Source organism: Hyperolius riggenbachi, chromosome 12, assembly GCF_040937935.1.
Source record: "Hyperolius riggenbachi isolate aHypRig1 chromosome 12, aHypRig1.pri, whole genome shotgun sequence".
Lineage (NCBI taxonomy): Eukaryota > Metazoa > Chordata > Amphibia > Anura > Hyperoliidae > Hyperolius > Hyperolius riggenbachi.
In genome coordinates, this window is record NC_090657.1 from 28,015,650 (window position 1) to 28,035,061 (window position 19,412).

General features: G+C 45.0%; 1 protein-coding gene across 1 annotated transcript in view; it reads right to left on the bottom strand.

The window, feature by feature from the left end:
* NMT1 (N-myristoyltransferase 1) overlaps positions 1 to 19,412 on the bottom strand; it is a 58,932-nt gene that overhangs the window by 27,539 nt on the left and 11,981 nt on the right. Inside the window, exons 2-6 of the mRNA XM_068263519.1 lie at positions 9,805 to 9,895; positions 8,832 to 8,976; positions 5,382 to 5,500; positions 2,914 to 3,005; positions 2,702 to 2,818 (exon numbers count right to left, since the gene is read on the bottom strand). Of these exons, the coding sequence (XP_068119620.1) occupies positions 2,702 to 2,818; positions 2,914 to 3,005; positions 5,382 to 5,500; positions 8,832 to 8,976; positions 9,805 to 9,895 (564 nt within the window). The remainder of the gene's footprint in view (positions 1 to 2,701; positions 2,819 to 2,913; positions 3,006 to 5,381; positions 5,501 to 8,831; positions 8,977 to 9,804; positions 9,896 to 19,412) is intronic.

A 19,412-nucleotide genomic window follows, 5' to 3' on the forward strand; every position in this document is an offset into this window, starting at 1 on the left:
GAGACAGTATAAGGAATGGCAGTGTAATGGGGTAGTGAATATAACGGTCTCACCTATTTTTAAAGACCACGCCTCCTGCAAAATAAATGCAGGGGTTTCTCGAGATCCAACATTTGCAGGGTCCCGGTTCCTCCAGGGTAAAAAGGTTCAGAAAGGCTGTGCTATAGGCTGCAATCTTCTACGAGATTCATTCATTCACTTACTACCTCAAACATTGGGGAAGATACAGTCTAGGCACCAGCAACAGTCACACCCACAAAGACTGAACCTGGCACACTGCACACAGTACTTCGGGTTATGTGATAAAAATTTGAGCCCAGGGATTTAAGCTGCAGAAAACCCAATTTCACCCAAATGGCTTAATTACCTCAGTACTAAAATGTTACCCATTATTACTGTGTTTTAGATCTGGGCCTTCAAAATAGTTGCGGAACATACAGATATCAATCCAGCTCTAATGAACGCTAACAGCAAAGCTACCGAGCACAGGACATTTCCCCTGATACTTCTGCAAGTAAATGCAATCGATAAAAAATTAGCAAAGGTACAGCAATATCTGCTAGGATTATTAAGCTATGATTAAAGAGCCACACCACGCTCCGATACGTGTGAGCTTTTTATTGCAAGTTATGACGTTGGATTAAAGAATAAAGACTTTTTCTACCTTCACCTTAACACCTGGTGTAGCAGGATTTTCCTTTGGTTACTACAGCAATATCTGCATTTAACGACTGCCTAACGGCGATAGGCGTCGGCAGGTCACAAGTGGAACGAGTGGCCTTTCCATGTCAGTTCACGGAGGGCGTCTCCGTGAACAGCCTGTGAGCCGATTGTAAACACGTGGGGAAGAAATCCCCGCTGTTTACATCATGCGGCGCTGCTGCGCAGCAGCGCCGTAAAGGAGATCGGCGATCCCCGGCCTCTGATTGGCCGGGGATCGCCAGCATCTGATAGGCTGAAGCCTATCCTAGGCGGCGCAGGACGGATCGCCGTCCTGTGCCGCCCCCGGCAGGACATCCCCCTAGTGGGGGAAAAATGGGGGGGTTCTGGTCGCCCTGGCTGAAACCTGATCTGTGCTGTGGGCTGGAGAGCCCACGCAGCACAGATCAGTGCAGAATAGCCTGGTCCTCAAGTGGTTGTTACTTGTCATATTTAGCATTTTGCCTGCAGCTTATTTATACCCTTGTGACGATGATGCATTACTGCTCTTTACACCATATCAGCATAGCCCTGGCTTGAGAGCCAAGCGGTACTGAAACACAGATGTCAGTGATGGCCTTAAAATAGAATGCGGATTAGCAGTATTATGACGCAGGATGTCAGGTCAGCCAGGATCAGGGCTCGCTAGGAGCCACAATGACAAGAACAGACATATCCGCGCGGATACAAGGAATGCATTACGCATGCACCATCATCTGTACTAGTGTACTGTAATACCTGTGCAAAGATCTTGCCTGCATTATTTAATTCACCTTAAAAAAAAGTTATTCAAGCTTATCCATCACCAAAGATGGTACCTGGAGCCACCTGCAGCCAAGCTGAAGTGTGACCTTGCCGAGTCATTCATGTACTGAGTCCTCAAAAATCAATACGTTTTAGTATAAATCTAAGTGGCACTTTTAAAAAAAAAAAATCAGCAAATCAAAAATCATCCTGCATTGTAGTTTTACCCTTTGAGGCTTTATAATGGGCAAAGATTGGGGGGTAAGGGGGACAAAAAACACAAACACACCACGAGGGAAAGTAGAAAGTATTGCTATCCAACAAAACAGTGCACCAGAATCATGCTTGATTGGTCTCTGACTTGGTTCAGTGAATACATAAGAGTTCCACTTCCTTCACTGTTCTGATGTCAACCCAACTAAGCATTTCTGGGATAAGATGAAAAGATCATTCAAAGTCTAGAAACACTACCATCCAATCTGAACTAACCAAGGTCCGCTATTACGTTAGAGACTCTGTAACAAAATTTTCAGCCTTATTTCTTCTATGCTATTAGTTCCTATACCGGTTCTAATGTGCTCTGCATTACTGCAGCCTTTTCTAGTTGCACTGTCTCTGTAATATATCTAATCTTCTTTTCTTTGTCAAGACTTGTGGAACCAGAGAGGAATGCACTGCCTCTGCTGTGATAGGGAGAAGTCATGCATGCCCCCCTCCAGGCTCTGTAGGTGTGCTTTTTTTTTGCCTGATACTGGCGATTAAAAGCCAGGATCACAGCAGGGAGCGGCGGGAACAGCAAATAGGGATCCAGGAGATCACAGTGACTCGATTGGTATGTTTTTTTTTTTATTGAAAAAAATGGGACAGTACAGATTCTCTTTCACATGGGCCTATGTTCTTGTACAATTCCATTGACTGCTAAATGATGGCTTCAATAAAGTCTGGATTAGGACCTACTTGTTACTAGTGTGGTCTCTCCAATTTTTCCACTCAGGGTAGGAAAAAAAAAAAAAAAAAAAAAAAAAAAAAAAAAAAAAAACTGTACACAAAAAAAGTGAAGTGACAATTGCATTCTGTTCCACCAATAACCACCATTTTATAGGGATTTCTTTACAAGAAGATTCAATTTATCCTTTAACTTTTTATTGGAGGGATTTCATATGAATGGAAATAAACATTCCTTGTGTTGTATTTGTTGGTTCCTAGGTTAGACTGCTAAATGCTTTGTAAGAAAACAAATTAATAAAATTGTACTTACAGGTCATAGATTTTCATGTTGGCTGGGATGGCACTGATAAATCCCACTAGCTTCTTACTGGAGATCACCCTCACTCCACAGTGCCAGTGTGGAAGCCACCCGGGAGGTCTCAGTGCCCTATGGAAATAAACACATAGCAATGTCACCTTTCACAGCCTCATCATGAAGGGAGGAGATACACTGCAGGTCAGAGAGAAGTCTGCAGAACTCACCATAGTAGAAACTCTGGAGAATAGTCAAAGCGGAACATGTTATCATCATCCTCAACATAGTTTTCATTTAGCAAAGTATACAGTTCTTTTAGCTGCAGAAAAGACAGACAACAGTTAGTTGCTCAGGTGAATATACCCAAATGGCACTGCAATTGCTGGGAGAAGAAAGTTGTACTAAAAATGCCATAGAACTCCATGTAGAAGTTTCAAGGGGGGGGGCAGTCTCAAGAGAACCTCTTCCTCTAGCATAATGTGCAACTTAGCTAATAATAAGCATCCTAGATCCAGCCCACCTCCCTAATAGGAAGTCTGTTTTCTACACGCAGGGCTTCCCAACACTGTCCTCAAGTACCACCAACAGTTGTGTGAAAATCCAGAGGTAGTGAATCAGCTCTGCCGAGACACTAGTTATCTTGCGTGTTAAGGTTTGTGGCTTTCTGCAAAACCTTCTTTCGGAAACTGTTTTACAGAACAGAGTAGACTGTCCTGAAGCAGCTTTTCACAGATTAGACCAGGCATGGGCAAACTTGACCCTCTAGCTGTTGAGGAACTACAAGTCCCACAATGCATTGCAGGAGTCTGACAGCCACAGTCGTGACTCATGCCTGGTTTAGATGCTGCCTTATCAGGTATTCAAAAGTTACAGACTTCTGGAGGAGGAGTTCAGCTTTTCTTTGTTTTGCCATCAAGGAAGTCCTCCAAACGCACCATCACTAGATGGACAGGTGGGGGAAAAAAAACAAAGAGAAAAAAAACAAAACACTATCAGAAGCTTAGGGACCGCATTTGCAATGCAGGGAAAGGCTGCTGATTTTCGCAACACGCATCAGATTCCCCTTAAATGGTCAAATGAAGCCACATCCGGACTTCTGGAAGTCACCCGCGGCTGGATGCGAGGATTGCGTCGCATCTAGCCGCGAGTGGAGATGGGCCCTAAGAAAAGCTGAAAAATAAGGCAACTCCTGAGGAACTAAAAGGTCGCTCCACTTGTTCCCCTTCACCCTGATGGGTGGAAAGTCTGCCACTTGGTCTAGTTTCCACACTTTTATAAGACATTACTGTATTCATAACCTACCTGGCCAGAACCAGACTACTGGAAGAAAGTTATTACACAAGCAGTAATCCAGTTAGTCTTCATTCATCTTAGCTTTTGCCAAAGACTAAAACAACGGTCTGGGTAAGCCTTTAACCTTCCTAGCTTTCTGAACGAGCTGAGCTCACCGCCGATCAGTGCCAGGCAGCGCTGAGGGGTGGATCGGGAGTCCCTGTGACGTCAGGACGTCGATGACATCACTCCGTTCGTCGCCATGGCGACGGGGGAAGCCCTAAAGGAAATCCCGTTCAAAACGGGATTTCCGTATGGGACTTCACGCCGGCGGCGATCGGAGACGCGGGGGACGCCGCAGGGAGCAGCCAATCATGTAGCTAGCGCTAAGCTAGCTACATGATAAGAAAGAAAAAACCGCGGGAATCAGAACGCCCAGCAGGTTAATAATCCATGGTTCCACTTAGGATTTGTTGAGCGCAAACTCCTCTGAGGAAGAGGACCTCCAAAAACCCCTACAGCATTTTACTACTACCCACACGGTTCCCCTTCTGCCTTTGTTTAGGGTAAAGTCACATAACGACAACTTCTGAAACTTGTATTCAATAAGTGTACATGAGGTGCAACCAGCTACTGCCAACATTCAACCTCTTACTGAATGAATAAAGTTTGAGGCCTCTTGCACATTACATGCGTTTACAATTTTTTTTTTAATACAATCCTATTTTTGATTCTGTTAAAAAAAATAATTTCTGTTTGCTGCTACTTTTTTTTTTTTCTCTTAAAATCTGATCGTGGAAAAAAAATAAAAAAAAAATACAAAAATTAGGAATCGCATGTAGTGTGCAAAAGACCTTAATGTGCATAAAAGTGAAAATTCGTTAACATGCTACAGACTCTAAAAGGCATTAGCAGAGACATTTCACAAGCAGCACAGTACCCTACTCTGTGTACATCACTTGGCTCAGAGTGGCTAGTCAGAACTGAGAACCCTTTGTCGTTAAGGAACTCCAATCCATAACCTCCCCCCCCCCCTCCCCAATGTGCACCAGGCTTAAAGTAAACCAGAGATCTTAAAAAGGAAAGATTTGACACTTACCCGGGGTTTTCTCCTGCCCCATAAACACGTCTGTACCCCACACTGTCCTCCCACCGTTTGCGGTTCAGCTGTGATCAGCCCCGGTGACTTACTCAGTCACGTCAGTCCAGGTCTATTGTGCATGAGTGGGAGGTCCGCGCATGCACAGAAAACCCATACTCAACCTGACTGCGCAAGTTACTGGGGCTGATCACGGCAGAACGGCAAGGCGTGGGGCACAGACGTGTTTATGGGGCAGGAGGAAACCCCGGGTAAGTATTAAATCTTTCCTTTTAAAAGAGCTCTGGTTTACTTTAACCAACTGATGAAACCACCCCTACTTACCACTGATCTATCACCCAAATCCAGTGCATCCCAGGTGAAACCCGGTGGCAGACTGTATGGCTCTTGGCGGATACTGTCCTTGTCTGGCTCAATGGGACCGTGTGTACTGACCACTTCACCTGTAAAAAGGCAACAGGCTATCAGAAGTAACAAGCTGGACAATATTAGATGGGGGAAAGAAAACAAAAACTCACTCTGAAGATGAAAGGCAGCATGTGCGCTGCAGAAACTTTCAATTTACTTATATGGGCGTTTCCCCTTGTAAACGACTGTCCATATTGCACATTAAGGACAGGTCCCCTTTAATACCTCATTCATCATTCTACAAGAAATTTTATAACAATATTTTAAAATTCTGTCAATCTATATGTAGAGCTGGTAAATGTGCCAGAAGATTTGGCAATTGTAGGTTGCAAAGGTTAAAAAGTGCAGGCCTTCCCAGGTTTCTAGTCTAGTTCAGAGTTCAAAAGTATAAGCAAAATTTCTTACATTCCCTACACCCTGCAATTACTCAGGGTAGTCGTATGAAAGCCCACAGAGATGCCACTCCCTGGCCTGGTGCATTTTTCAGCTAGACTAAAGACTCACTCATCACCAGGTAGGCAAAACAGAAATTTGCCTTAAAACAGAAGGTATTTGCAAATATTCAGGTTGCGCGTGAGCATATGTCTCCCACAATGCACCACTGCTGAATATGCAAATTGTCCCTGATAGCTTAACACACCTAAATCACTGGCATGCAATGATGTGTCAGCTTGTTAATATTACAGAGCCAGGTAGACCAGTGCTGGTCGTAATGGAAAAATCTACGCTTACGGATCATTGCGCGTAATTTTACGCTATTACGGTTATGGCGTAGGAAATTATCTACGGTTCATCACTGTAATTACGCGTTAACTTACGCAGTTACGTGTAAGGATACCGTAATGTAGGCGCTTACGCTACGATGTTACGCGTAGTGCCGTAATACCCATTAATGCGTACTTTTTGACGCATACGGACGATGTGTACGCAATAGCCCTCAATGTGACAGCTATTGCGTACACATCATTCGTATGCGTCAAAACGTACGCTTATATACTGAAGGGCGGGAGTAGATACTATTGTGGTTGCTTAGGATGTTGACTGATTGGCTACTCTTAGAAAAGGGGAGTTTTTACGTTAGTAATTACGCATAACTAGCAATTACGGTAGACAGCGTAATTACGATACCGCTTTACAGCTTACGCGCAAGACCGTAAGTTACGCATAGAGCTTACGCGTAAATTTGCATTGAATTACGATGCGCAATTACGCTCATGCGTAATTTCGGCCCAGCACTGAGGTAGACCACTGCCGTAAAACACAAAATACCACAGCATTCACAGGCAAGATTACCATTATTCTGCATGTATATAGCGCTGAAATTATGCATTTTTATATTGCTTTACACAGTAAATTGAACAGTTCATAACGGTCCCTCAAAGGGCAGAAACTAATAATTTTATGCCCCCACTATAATCTAGAGCCAGTTTGAGGGGGAAGCAATTTAAAGTACCCCTGAACTGAAATACAAATTGTGGAATAAAGCCCTTGGTGAGCTAGATTACCCGTTCCTCAATGTGCCGCTGCTGCTTGTTGTCGGGGTCCATCACATTCACGGTCTTCTGAACTCCACAACCACCTGGAAGTTCCTGAGCGGTGCAGAGCAGCGAGTTCAGGACAGCCCCATGAAAGAAAGCGCTTGTGAACAACTGCTTGCCTTCACCGGGCTCACATGATTCGGAATTGTGCTTGTATGGCAGTTCAGAGTAGTGATGGGCTTACGAGTAGTTACCTACTCGAATTTGTGATTCAGATGAGGTTTAATTGCCTCAGCTGTGTGCATGGGAGACGGGAGGTTAATGACCAAGAATTTGTGGTCTTCTATGAGTCTTGCACGCAGGATGCGTGGCAAGACTCACTACCACGCACTTCCTCCTTCAAGTCCCATAGGCTGCGTGCAAGACGTTTGGGATGCATAGAAGACGATGGAATTCTGGGTAATTAACCCCATCTGCCATGCACACAGCTGAGGCAATTAAGCTTCACTGGAATCACAATTTCGAGTAGGTAACTAATCGTGAGCCCATCACTAAATCACATGTACTTTAAAGAATTGTTTTTGGGATGTGGACTGAAACTAGGGCAACAGGAAACCTGAACCACTACAAGCTGATATTTTCCTGAAAAGAAATTGAACTTGGGCTCCTTTCCCATTCAGTGCTGTACTGTCCGTTCTGACGGACCGCACATAGGATGCAACAAGCAAAGTAACATGAAAGTCGATAGACTTTCATGTTACCGTTCAGATTAGTTACAGCTTTCCAGAGCGTTACATTGTAACACATCTGGGAACATTTAAAGGGACGCCGAGCACCTCTCATGGGCATGCCTTTAAAGAAACACTGAAGCGAAAAAAAAAAATAGGATATAGTGAATTGGTTGTGTACTATGAATAGTTACTAGAAGATTAGCAGCAAAGAAAATATTCTCATACTTTTATTTTCAGGCCCATAGTGTTTTTTCTAACATTGCATCATTCTATAATATGTGCAGATTACACAACACTCAGCATTCAAAATGAGTCTTCCAGAGCAGTCTGAAGTAATGACCTCTCCTCTAGCAGAGAAAAAGTAAACAGTTCACTTACAGTTGAGATAATAAAAGTCAGATAACAGCCCTCTCCACGACTAACTTAGTCGGAGAGCTTAATGGCTTGTTTGCATAGAGATAACAACTGGAGTTTCTCAACTCTTCCTGTACTGGAAACAATTAGACTGATGTATCTGATCTTAAGGTTTTATTTCTTAGCTGTACTACACATACAAATCATAATATCATAATTTTTTTTTCGCTTCAGTGTCTCTTTAAGACAGACGACTACCAACAAAGTCGTGCTAGGACCCCTCTGGAGGAGCCTCTTGCGATGGCCATGCGTGTCACTTCCTCTTCCTGCTTCTTTCAGTGATACACTTCTCTAACAGAGAAGACAGAGGTGACCACGGAAGTTATAACATTGCTGGCAGCCGCGATTTTTAAATTGAAATCAAATGAAAACTATTTGGTGTAGTATGGTGAGTCAGGTATCAAATGAAAGAGGAGAGCACAAGCTACAGAAAGGTATGCATCTCTAAGTACTTTGCAGTACTGGTCCAAGTCTTAGAAGCATGCCCATGAGAGGTGCTTGGAGTCCCTTTAATTGCACGACACAAGCAATTTCCTGTCAGGTGAATTAGAACTAGCGCCGCTGACGGGTGTCGAAACACAACTTCCCATAGTCATGCCTTGCGTCATAACGCCTGCAAGAAATTGGGATCAGACACGAGTTAGCTAGCGGGAAAGGATCCTTAGAGCGCCAACCAAGAGCTATGACGAGGAAAAAAAAGTGTTCTTTCTCATGGAAAGTTCTAATTTAATCCTGTCCCTTACCTAATTTAGGAACCGGTTGCGTGTCCCAGAACTGGTAGCTTCTTTTGCTGGCCTCCTCCATAGTCTTAGCTGGCCCTTGCCCCACAGAAAACAGCTCAATGGCCTTCTGGATCTCCTGAATCTTCTCAGCAGGTAGAGTGTTCACCTAAGTGGAGATATCAGAGGATCTTCATTATACAACATGACTACTATGCACACTAGTCAGCACAGAAAGGTGATGGGGTCTCCTCTTCTCAGTCCAGGGCTGTGGAGTCGGAGATGGAGTCAGAGCAATTTTGGGCACTTGGTGTCGGTGGTTTCATAAACAGTCATCGGAGTTGGATGATTTTATGTACAAAATCCACAGCCCTGGTAAGTATTAGACTAAGGAGTCGGAGTCGAGGAATCCGAGTCATTTAGGGTACCTGGAGTTGGAGGTTTCATAAACGGAGGAGTCGGAGTCAGATTATTTTTGTACCAACTCCACAGCCCTGTCTCAGTCACATGATTAGTTACAGCAATCTCAGGCTTATACCACATACAGGATTTATCCCTGCATAACCTGATCATATCTGGCACAGATCTCAATATTAGAGTTGAATGAGATCTGATGGCACCTGAATTCTCCAGCCACCCAATCACCACTACAAATATTCACAAATAGAAGCCCTGCTGCTTGTCATCTTGGAGTGAATGCGGAAGATTACTGTAACAAGGGGCAGGGCCTGCATTTATAGCAAGCATGCTGGGTCGCACAGGAAACACTTCTTTACACAGCGCACTCTAACATGATCACAAGCTCAGGATCTGATTAACCAGCCCATGAAATTAGGGCAACAGTTGGCGGCTGCGGCACCTTCTTGCTGGCAAATGCTGACCACAGAGATATATCTAAACAACCTAGCAAATGCTGCCCTAAGGCAAAGCACAGATCTGGGTGGTTTATATTATAGTAATGCTTACAGTATCAATCATGGTTGAGAACAAGAATTACCGGTGCCTCCGCAGTTTCCAATTGGTCTCCGCCTTTGTCTTTCTTACGCCTCTGCTTTCTCTTTTTCTTAACGCCAGTGGTGTCGCCCTGCCTGAAAAAGGGAAGATATAACAATAGTGAGTTGCGCTAAAGGAGTCATCATCGGATGCAGATTTGTATACAGTGTAGAGAGAAGAAAGGAAACCCACACTGATATGTTGTAGATGTCAACCTGAGTGCAGAATGAGTGTTTCTAGCGCCTCTCATACACTGGCTCACTACTCCTGATGTGCTCAAAAGAGAGATCCCTCTCTGATTATCACCTGATCAGAGTGGTCAAGTGCTACCCCACACTGAAGTATTTGATGGTAGGGCACCTGGGGGGGGGGGGGGCATACATTTGAAATTGGTGCCGGTAGACTTAGGCACAGCATACAGCCAGTATGGCTGATCCTGCTTCTGCACAAGTCCCGGCCGCGTTAATTACTATTCCCCCTCCCAGGGCTGTGGAGTCGGTACAAAAATCTTCCGACTCCAACGTTTATGAAACCACCACTCCGACTCCAACTCCGACTCCGGGTACCCAAAATGTCTCTGACCCGACTCCTCGACTCCGACTCCTTAGTCTAATACTTACCAGGGCTGTGGATTTTGTACAAAAATCATCCGACTCCCGACTCCTTAGTTTATGAAATCAACGACTCCAACTCAGAGTGCCCAAAATTGCCCCGACTCCGACTCCACAGCCCTGCCCCCTCCAGGCCGCCATGGGTGGTGGGGAATTATTGTTTTAAAAGCAACTTCAGCTCCGTCTTCTGACAGCACTGACGTTACTCACTGAGCGCCGCTATAGATGTAAATGCCTATTACAGTCTATAGTGCCGCCAGCACCACCCGAATCTACCTGCGCTGAAAAGCACTGCTCTGCCTGAGATTGATCGCAATTATGATCAGGCATCAAATCTCAGCAGATTCGATCATAGTGATATGCAGACAAATATTGCATAGTGTATGAGCACCTTTAGTTACATAACAAGGTATGTGATTGGAGGACATTGATTACATGGTCAGTAGGGATGAGCAAGTGAGATTCAGCAGAGAGTAATTGTGCGGCGGGTTCGGGTTGTGTACGCAATGGTTTACTTACCTTGGCCGCCGCCTCCCTTATGATATAAGCCAGGCTGCTCTCCAGCTTCTTGCACTTCTGCCTTCACTACTAAAGTTCCGCTTTAAGGCCTTGTTTCCACTGTTGCGACGCGATTTCGGCCGCATTCCGACGCTTGTAAAAACGCATGTGGATGCGTTTCCACATGCGTTTTTACCCGCGATTTCGCATGGCAGGGTGCCATGCGAAATTAACCATGACACTGCCAGGGCTAAATAAAATTGAAAAAGGTGCGAAATCGCACGCGAAATCGCGGGTAAAAACGCATGTAACAAACGCATGCGTTTTTACTATTAAATACATTAGCGGCGATTCGCACGGATTCCCGACGCAGGCGAAATCGTTGGCTCTTTTGTGCGTTTTTTTCACGCTGAAAAAAAACGCACCTCAACAACGCTACAGTGGAAACAGGCCCATCCACTTGTATTACATGTGCGGATCTGCATGCGTTGGACGCATGCAGATTCGCGATAGTGGAAACGAGCCCTAAATGGCAGAAGTGTAAGAAGCTGGAGAGCAGTGTGGAGCGCATCGGATGGGAGGCAGAGGCAAGTTAATCTTACATTTATCAATACCACACATTTAAGCATAACCATACATACATTTTAGTTTCCAAATCCAAATTGTGGTGTGTGTGTGCGTGTGTTATAAACACACTTTTTTTTTTTAATCTAAAGTTTAGATAGTTTAAACAGCAAATCTGTCTGCATTCAGCTTCAACAGTTTATGATGATTTAATCCTGTGATACAATGAAAGTGGCCTTGTTCTGTTTGTCATCATTACACAGGTAATCTGCAACTGCAGCTCCACCCCTCAGCCTGTGAGAAATTCACTCCCCCCTCCCCTCTGCCTCTGAAATCTCTGGCTAGTAACCTCCCCCTCCTCCTGCCCAGACTGAGCTCCCATAAGCCCTTGCTACATGGGTCTAAGTGCCTTGGAGTTTTGGAGAAGCTGTGGGTGAGGCTTGTTTAGTTTATATGGAATTAGAGTATTAAAAACAACAACAACCACCAAAAAAAAGTATTTGGCTTGAGGAATGCCCTAGAACCTATATGTAATGAACACAATTATGCAATGTATAAAAGTTCATCTCAGATCCACTTTAAAGGGAAGATCCGCGCAGGATATAAAAAACAAACTGCACTTACCTGGGGCTTACTTGGGGCTTCTTCCAGCTCCTGGCAGTCGATCGGTGCCCTCGCCGCAGCTCCTCTCCCTCCCGGTGTCCAGCCGTGAAGAAGCCGACCTCGCCAGGTCAGTTTCCGTGCGCTACATGGGGGGGGGGGGTGTCACGTGGTGTAGGGACGTCACCACAGTAGAGACCAGATGACATCACTTACACCACGTGACCCGCGCCGTGGAGCGCACATGAAGCCGACCTGGAAGCCTGGCGAGGTCGGCTTCTTCACCGCTGGATACCGGGAGGGAGAGGAGCTGCGGCGAGGGCACCGATCGACTGGCAGGGGCCGGAGGAAGCCCCAGGTAAAGTGCAGTTTGTTTTTTATATCATGCGCAGATCTTCCCTTTAAGTCTCCTTCCATACTGCATCCCTTCCAATGGGCGAAATACTGCTCTGTGCAGTTACAGGAGGCTTCAAGAGCCTGAGTGCTCCCAAAAAATGGGCTGCTCCATACTGTGCATGCGCAAGCATGAGCACGCACTAGCACCTACGTAGTACGGAACAGCCTGCCTTACCACGGCGGCATATTCAAAAAACAGGGTTGATGGCGCTGGAACGAGGAGACCGTGAGAGAGTAACAGGAAGGCTCTATAGGATCCAGAGCCTTTCCTCTCCATTGGAGAGTATACTTGGTTTTATTTTTGCTTCAGTATTGCTTTAAAAAAAAAAAAAAAGTGTAAAATTTATTGGACACTAACAACGCGTTTCTCAGGGATTCACCCGCTTCTACAGGTTAATAATTTGCAGCATGAGTGAGGAGTGCCTGTGATTAGAATTTCACTGTTGCTTACGAACACCAACATTGTCTCACATTGCAGTGCCAGTAAACTGTATATACTGACAAATAGCTAGTCAGGAATAATCATTTTGGATTCAAATCCTACCACAAGAGCGCAATTCAAAATGTGTATGATAATGCAATCAAAACTTTCAAAAATCGATCAGACCCTCAAAGTCAGAGGTCAGCAATCAAATCTGAGCGCAGCAGCAGCTTGCATCAGCTGAACCATTTATGGTCATAACCCTATCTCTACAAAAACGAAACTAAAATCCTTCAGCAGACATTGCTCAATGCAATGGGAACAGTAGATGTGCTGGAATTGGTAACAGAAGTGAAAGTTACAGACAGCTCATGTCTCCATTGTCTGCTTATTTCATCTACAAATGTTGAGATTTGGCATCAAGAAAGTGTTTAGGTTAGGAGTAGAAGTTTACAGTTAGGCCCAAGCTGGCCATGCACTTAGATTGCCACTCACTCAGTGTAGCAAAATGAACAATTCCTCTCTGACAGGAATTTCTACACACTGCCCATCGATTTTCAATAGATCCCAGCAGGGAATAGATTGAAAAGCTGAAGGGAATGCAGGGTTGCACTGTTCGACTCCACAGCCCTGGTGTTACACAGCACCGGAGTAATTTTTGGGCACCCGGAGACGGTGTTGTGGTTTCATAAACTGAGGAGTCGGGGGTCGGGTGATTTTTGTACAAAATCCACAGCCCTGTTAAATATTAGACTAAGGAGTCGGAGTCGAGGCCATTGTGGTTACCCGGAGTCGGAGTCATGGTTTCATAAACTGAGGAGTCCGAAGATTTTTGTACCGACTCCATAGCCTTGTGTAACACTAGGAGCCGTCCATCTACTGCTGTTCCTGCCACATCCCCAATCAACCTAAATCTTCTGTCCATAATTTTGATCAATTCTTCAGCAGAATCAACCGAAAGGCAATCGGACATGAGAATGACAATCAATACGCACCTTAGCTTCCCACTAGGGTGCTGTGACCATTTCCAAAATGCTGATGGGAAATTTAATCTGAATCCAATAGTTGTACCAATGCAAGACTATGGGGATCCGGATGGGATGTCCACAAAACGTCAACAGGCAACAGCGTGTGAATCAGAAGAGTCTATTCATTTCAACAGTCTAATCATGCATCCAAATTCGCATGTGGTAAAACTCTGCAATTCGGCTACAATGGAGGCTTCTGGTATGACTTAAAGGGATGCTTAAAGTGAATCCGAGATGAATTTTTACACATTGCATAATTAGGATCCTTTCCTATTGTTTATAGGGAATTCCTCAAGCCATTTTACTTTAGTTTATAGGGAATTACAGTATTAAAACAAACGAGCCACACCCACAGGTTTTCAGAGAGCCAAGGCACTTTCAGACAGTAGCAAGGGCTCATGGGAGCGCTGTCTGGGCCGAAGGAGGGAGAGGTATTACTAGCCAGAGATTTCAGAGGCAGAGGGGAGGGGGGGGGGGTTAGGTTTTTTTGCTCAAGATGCAGATAAGCCTGTCTCTGTGTAATGTTTACAAATAACATGGCTGAAACCAGCATGCAGCTAATCTTGTCAGAAACACCTGATCTGCATGCTTATTCTGGGTCTATGACTAAAAGCATTTAAGGCAGAGGATCAGCAGTACAGCCTGAAAATGTGTATATGCCAGACTCCATATCTCTCTCTCTCACTACAGGTTCCCTTTAAACGCTAACAAAACATAGCAAATCCAGCCCAGGTTGCGAGGATCATTCCTGTTCTCCAATTAGTAGCAGCCAAGCAGCATTTTGGTAACCCAGGACTGGCCCAGATACATCTTCATAGGGACAGCCTGCAGATTCGCTGAAGAGGACTGCCCAAACCACAGGAGAGTAAGCTGCATGCAGGGCAGATCAAGGAACTCCCCATCGAAAACATACCTGCTAATCCTGTCACAATGCCCAGGCCAGCCATGTGGAATGCAGCACTATATAACCCCTTATTTCATGTGACATGTGCACAGTGAGATAGTGCCAGAGGCACAGGGAGGATCAGCTGTTCAGCTATAGCCACGTGCTTCCAGAGAGCACTGAAAATACAGCATTTCCTCTTTTCTGGACAATTATGGGTAAAACACAACCAAACGGGTCACAAAACAATGTCCTTTCTGCTTATGATCTGCGGTCACCCCCAGCCTCTACAGTGATTACATACATTCAGTGATATTTCTATATCTGTGGACCAGCGCACATCTCAGCAACCGAGCAGTGTGCCACAGATTTACCACATCAGAGCTGCCGACAGCATAACCAGCCCTGGCATCTTGTCACCGGTGCGCCGGCTGCTGTCAGACTCGCTACTGGAAATAGGACTACAGAGCACTCTAGCTTGATAAATATTCCCCATTGTGCAAACACTATTGCTGGGCACACACTGAGGGCTGGGACCCACTAGGGTGATTTTGGCAGCGTTTTTTTTGGATTGCCATCGATTTCAAAAAACAATTTGTGTATTTAAATGGTGGGGGAACCCCACTGGTGTGATTGCATTTGTGGGACATGCAACATTTTAGCCATGTTTGCGCTCTAAGCTATGTATAAAAGTGCTGAAAAAAATAGCTTTAAAAAAAGCAATTTGGCAGCGATTTGGGGGCCGAGCATTTTGACTTTTAAATAAACTTAATTATACTTACCGAGTGTCCCAATGCCCGGTTTCTGCCCGTGGCCACGCCCCTTAGCAGAAGATGTCACAGGTGCTTCTCTGATTGGTCCTAGAGAAGAACTTATGACCTCTTCCATTAGGAGGTGAAGCCAAGGACAGAAGCCAGGCATTGGGACATCTGGTAAGTAGTATAATAAAAGGTTATAAAAAAAAGAAAAACGCTTAAAGGGGAACTGAAGAGAGAGGTATATGGAGGCTGTCATGTTTATTTCCTTTTAGACAATACCAGTTGCCTGGCAGCCCTGCTGATCCTCTGCCTCTAATACTATTAGCCATAGCCCCTGAACAAGCATGCAGCAGATCAGGTGTTTCAGTGGTTCAGACTTATAAGTCTGATCTGACAAGACTAGCTGCATGCTTGTTTCTGGTTTTAATCAGATACTACTGCAGAGAAATAGACCAGCAGGGCTGCCAGGCAACTGGTATTGATTAAAAGGAAATAAACATGGCAGCCTCCATATACCTCTCTCTTCAGTTCCCCTTTAAAATTGGAGGGAAACACGATAGCATTCGGCCTAGGAATTACTGCACACAGCGTTTGCACGGTTTAAAAGAGCTGCTGCGATCCCTAGTGGGTTCCAGCCAGGTAAGATTTACAGCAAATATATCAACAGAACACTAGTGTTTAACTGAAGCATGGCACCAGCTTAGCTTTACCATGCTGATTTCAAACAGCCAATCAGTGAGGAATATAGACACTGCACATGACAGCATGTTTATATGTTATCAGTGCAAGACATCACTTTATGTTTACTTCAGTGATCGTCTCAAGTGTTGGCATTTTTTGCTGATCTGACGGCTATGGGCCACATCAGTAAACCAGTTTGTGTGGCCAGCACTAAAACAGCCATACATGAGAGATGTTGTCTTTAACAATTCTTCCCAACAGAAGACAACTCACATAAATCGGCATCAGATTTCCAAAAGAATACCCAAGCAGGTTGGGGTAACCCAGAACGACTAAGTATAAGGGACTAAATGCTCTAAATAAAATTTGCCTTCCTGTTTTACAGTGCTCCCCTAACTTGTAGATTCTATTGCCAAACATACACTACTAGATTGTTCTAGGCCAAAGTGAGCGGTTAGGGCCGCCTCAAGTCTTGCCTTTGTACGGCAAACCCTCGACCTCCCACCGATGAACGAGTGATCAGACTGGCAGATCGTCTGGGCCATGCCAGCCCGCTGCCAGTGACAGGGAGCACAAGCGTTTTTTTTTTTGGGTCAATCGGCCTGAAAAATTGCTAGAGGTGTGGCCACCATTACAGTGCACGTTTGTACTTACATACTAAAGGAGTCATCAGGGCAAAAATAATAAAATAAGTGCTACTTACCAGGGGCTTCTTCCAGCCCCAAGCATGTCCCTTGCCGCAGCTCTCCACGCAGCCATTCGCCACAGCTTCGTCCCGGTCCCCAGCGTTGACATCAGGGCTACCACCAGGTCGGCCTATACTGCACCTGCGCGAGCGGCGCTTTTAATAACCGCCACGTGGGCCGGAGCAGACTACGCAGGTGCAGAACTACTGCGCCTGCGCAGTCTGCTCCGGCCCACGTGGCGGTCGCCCTGACGTCATCACCAGGGACTGGGACGGAGCTGCGGCGAACGGCTGCGGGGAGAGCTGCGGCGTGGGATATGCTGGGAGCTTGGGGCTGGACAAAGTCCCCGGTAAGTAGCACTTATTTTATTAACTTTGCCCTGATGACTCCTTTAACCGCTTCAGGACAAGTGCAATTTTCACATATCAGCGATGCTCCCATTCATTTGCCAATACATTTATTACTACTTATCACATCTAAATGATATATGTATTGTTTTTTGCAGGACAAATTAGGTTTTTAGTGAGTAATATTTTTGTTCAGAAATTACCTTATTTTCTATGCATTTTAAATGGAAAATAGGGGAGGGGGGGGGGGGGGGGGAGGGGGAATAAAAAAAAACGAAAAAAAAACAACAAAAACACCACTATTTCTCTATTTACATCTATTATGGCTTTACAAAAAACAGCATTAACTACAAATTAAACCCACACATTTTATTTGCTTACCTATCGTGGATATTATAACATTTAGATTATGTTCCTAGTGCAATGTATGGTGACAATATTGTATTTGGAAACAAAGGTGTCTTTCTGTTTTGAGTTTTTTGCTTTCCCTTTGTACACTATTGATGATTACAAAACCTTATTTGCAAAAATAACAGTAATATACCCTCACAGCATCCATATTTCAAAAGCCAAAGTTCCTAAGGCAACAATATATATGTGTTTTTATTTTAGAAGTCTTGGTTTTGGTACAGAAAAAACACAATTTGTATTGCTTTTGATTCAGGTTGTTACTAAAAAGAATACACAAGACATAGCTCTCAACACTACAACACTCTAAAATCTATTCTACTACTTATTACAGTTAAAAGGTTACTCCTTATGTCTTATATAGCTATACTAATACTTTCCCAAGTTTGATTATAATTTTTAAATTACATTTTTATGTTGGATTGAGTTTGTCCCTACCCATTTCTCATGTTATGTGGGTCCAACCTTTAACACACCAAAATGTATCTACAACTCGTTCAGGATAAAATGATACCACATGTGCCTCATTTAGTAACAAACCAGTGGTGCACTCTCCACAACTACACTGGACGTGTATACTTGTCCAGTTAGGCTGAAGTGGTTAATGCTTTTCAGTTCGGGAGAACCTTCACAGATCACAGACCATGTCCTTAGGGGAAGGCAAGGTCCAGGCATGCTTCAAGAAGTCTACCATCATACCTGTGCCTAAGAAACAAGGGGTCACCGAACAACTTTAGGCCCGTGGCCCTGACATCCGTCATCATGAAAACCATGGAGCGCACAGTCCTGGCCCACAAGCTCTCTACCTCGCCACTCCTAGACCCCTTCCAGTTTGCATACAGAGCAAACATGTCCACTGATGACGCGATCAATATCTGCCTAGAGCTCATCAACGACCACCTTGATAGGCCAGACACCTACGCTAGAATACTACTTCTGGACTTCAGCTCGGCCTTTAACACCATCTGTCCACGCATTCTCCAACGAGTCCTAGCTGCACTTGGAGTCCACCCAAGTCTACAACTCTGGATCACAGACTTTCTTACCAACAGGTCGTCAGACTGGGCGATATCCACTCTCAAGCTGCGACCACTAACACAGGAGCTCCTCAAGGCTGTGTACTGTCACCACTGCTGTTCTCTCTCTATACGAACAACTGCAGGTCCGAGGCAGACTGTCAAGGTTATCAAGTTTGCTGATGATACCACCATCATTGGCCTTGTCACCAAGGATGACGTCCAGGAGTACCATCAGCAGGTGGAGAGAATTTGCAATTGGAGCAAGGAGAACAGGCTGGTGCTTAACACCGCAAAGACCGTGGAGTTAATCATCGACTTCAGGAAGGCGGCTCCCACCCCACCCCCAATTTACATTGGCGGCAAGGAGGCAACCAGAGCGCCCTGCGCCCGGCTTCTAGGTACTACCATCTCCAGCGGCCTCAGCTGGAAGCCCAACATCACTGCCACCCAACGTAAAGCACAACAGAGACTCTTCTTCCTCCGCCAGCTGAGAAAGTTCGGCATGACTCAAGAAATTCTAACCAACTTTTACTCCGCCACCATTGAGTCGATCCTCTGCTCTTCCATCTTGGTGTGGTATGCTGGCGCCACTGTCCATGATAGGGACAGACTACAGAGGGTCATCAAGTCAGCGGAGAGGATCATTGGGTGCCCCCTCCCCTCACTTGCCCTACTGCACAACAAAAGACTAAAAACCAGGGCATTGAGGATT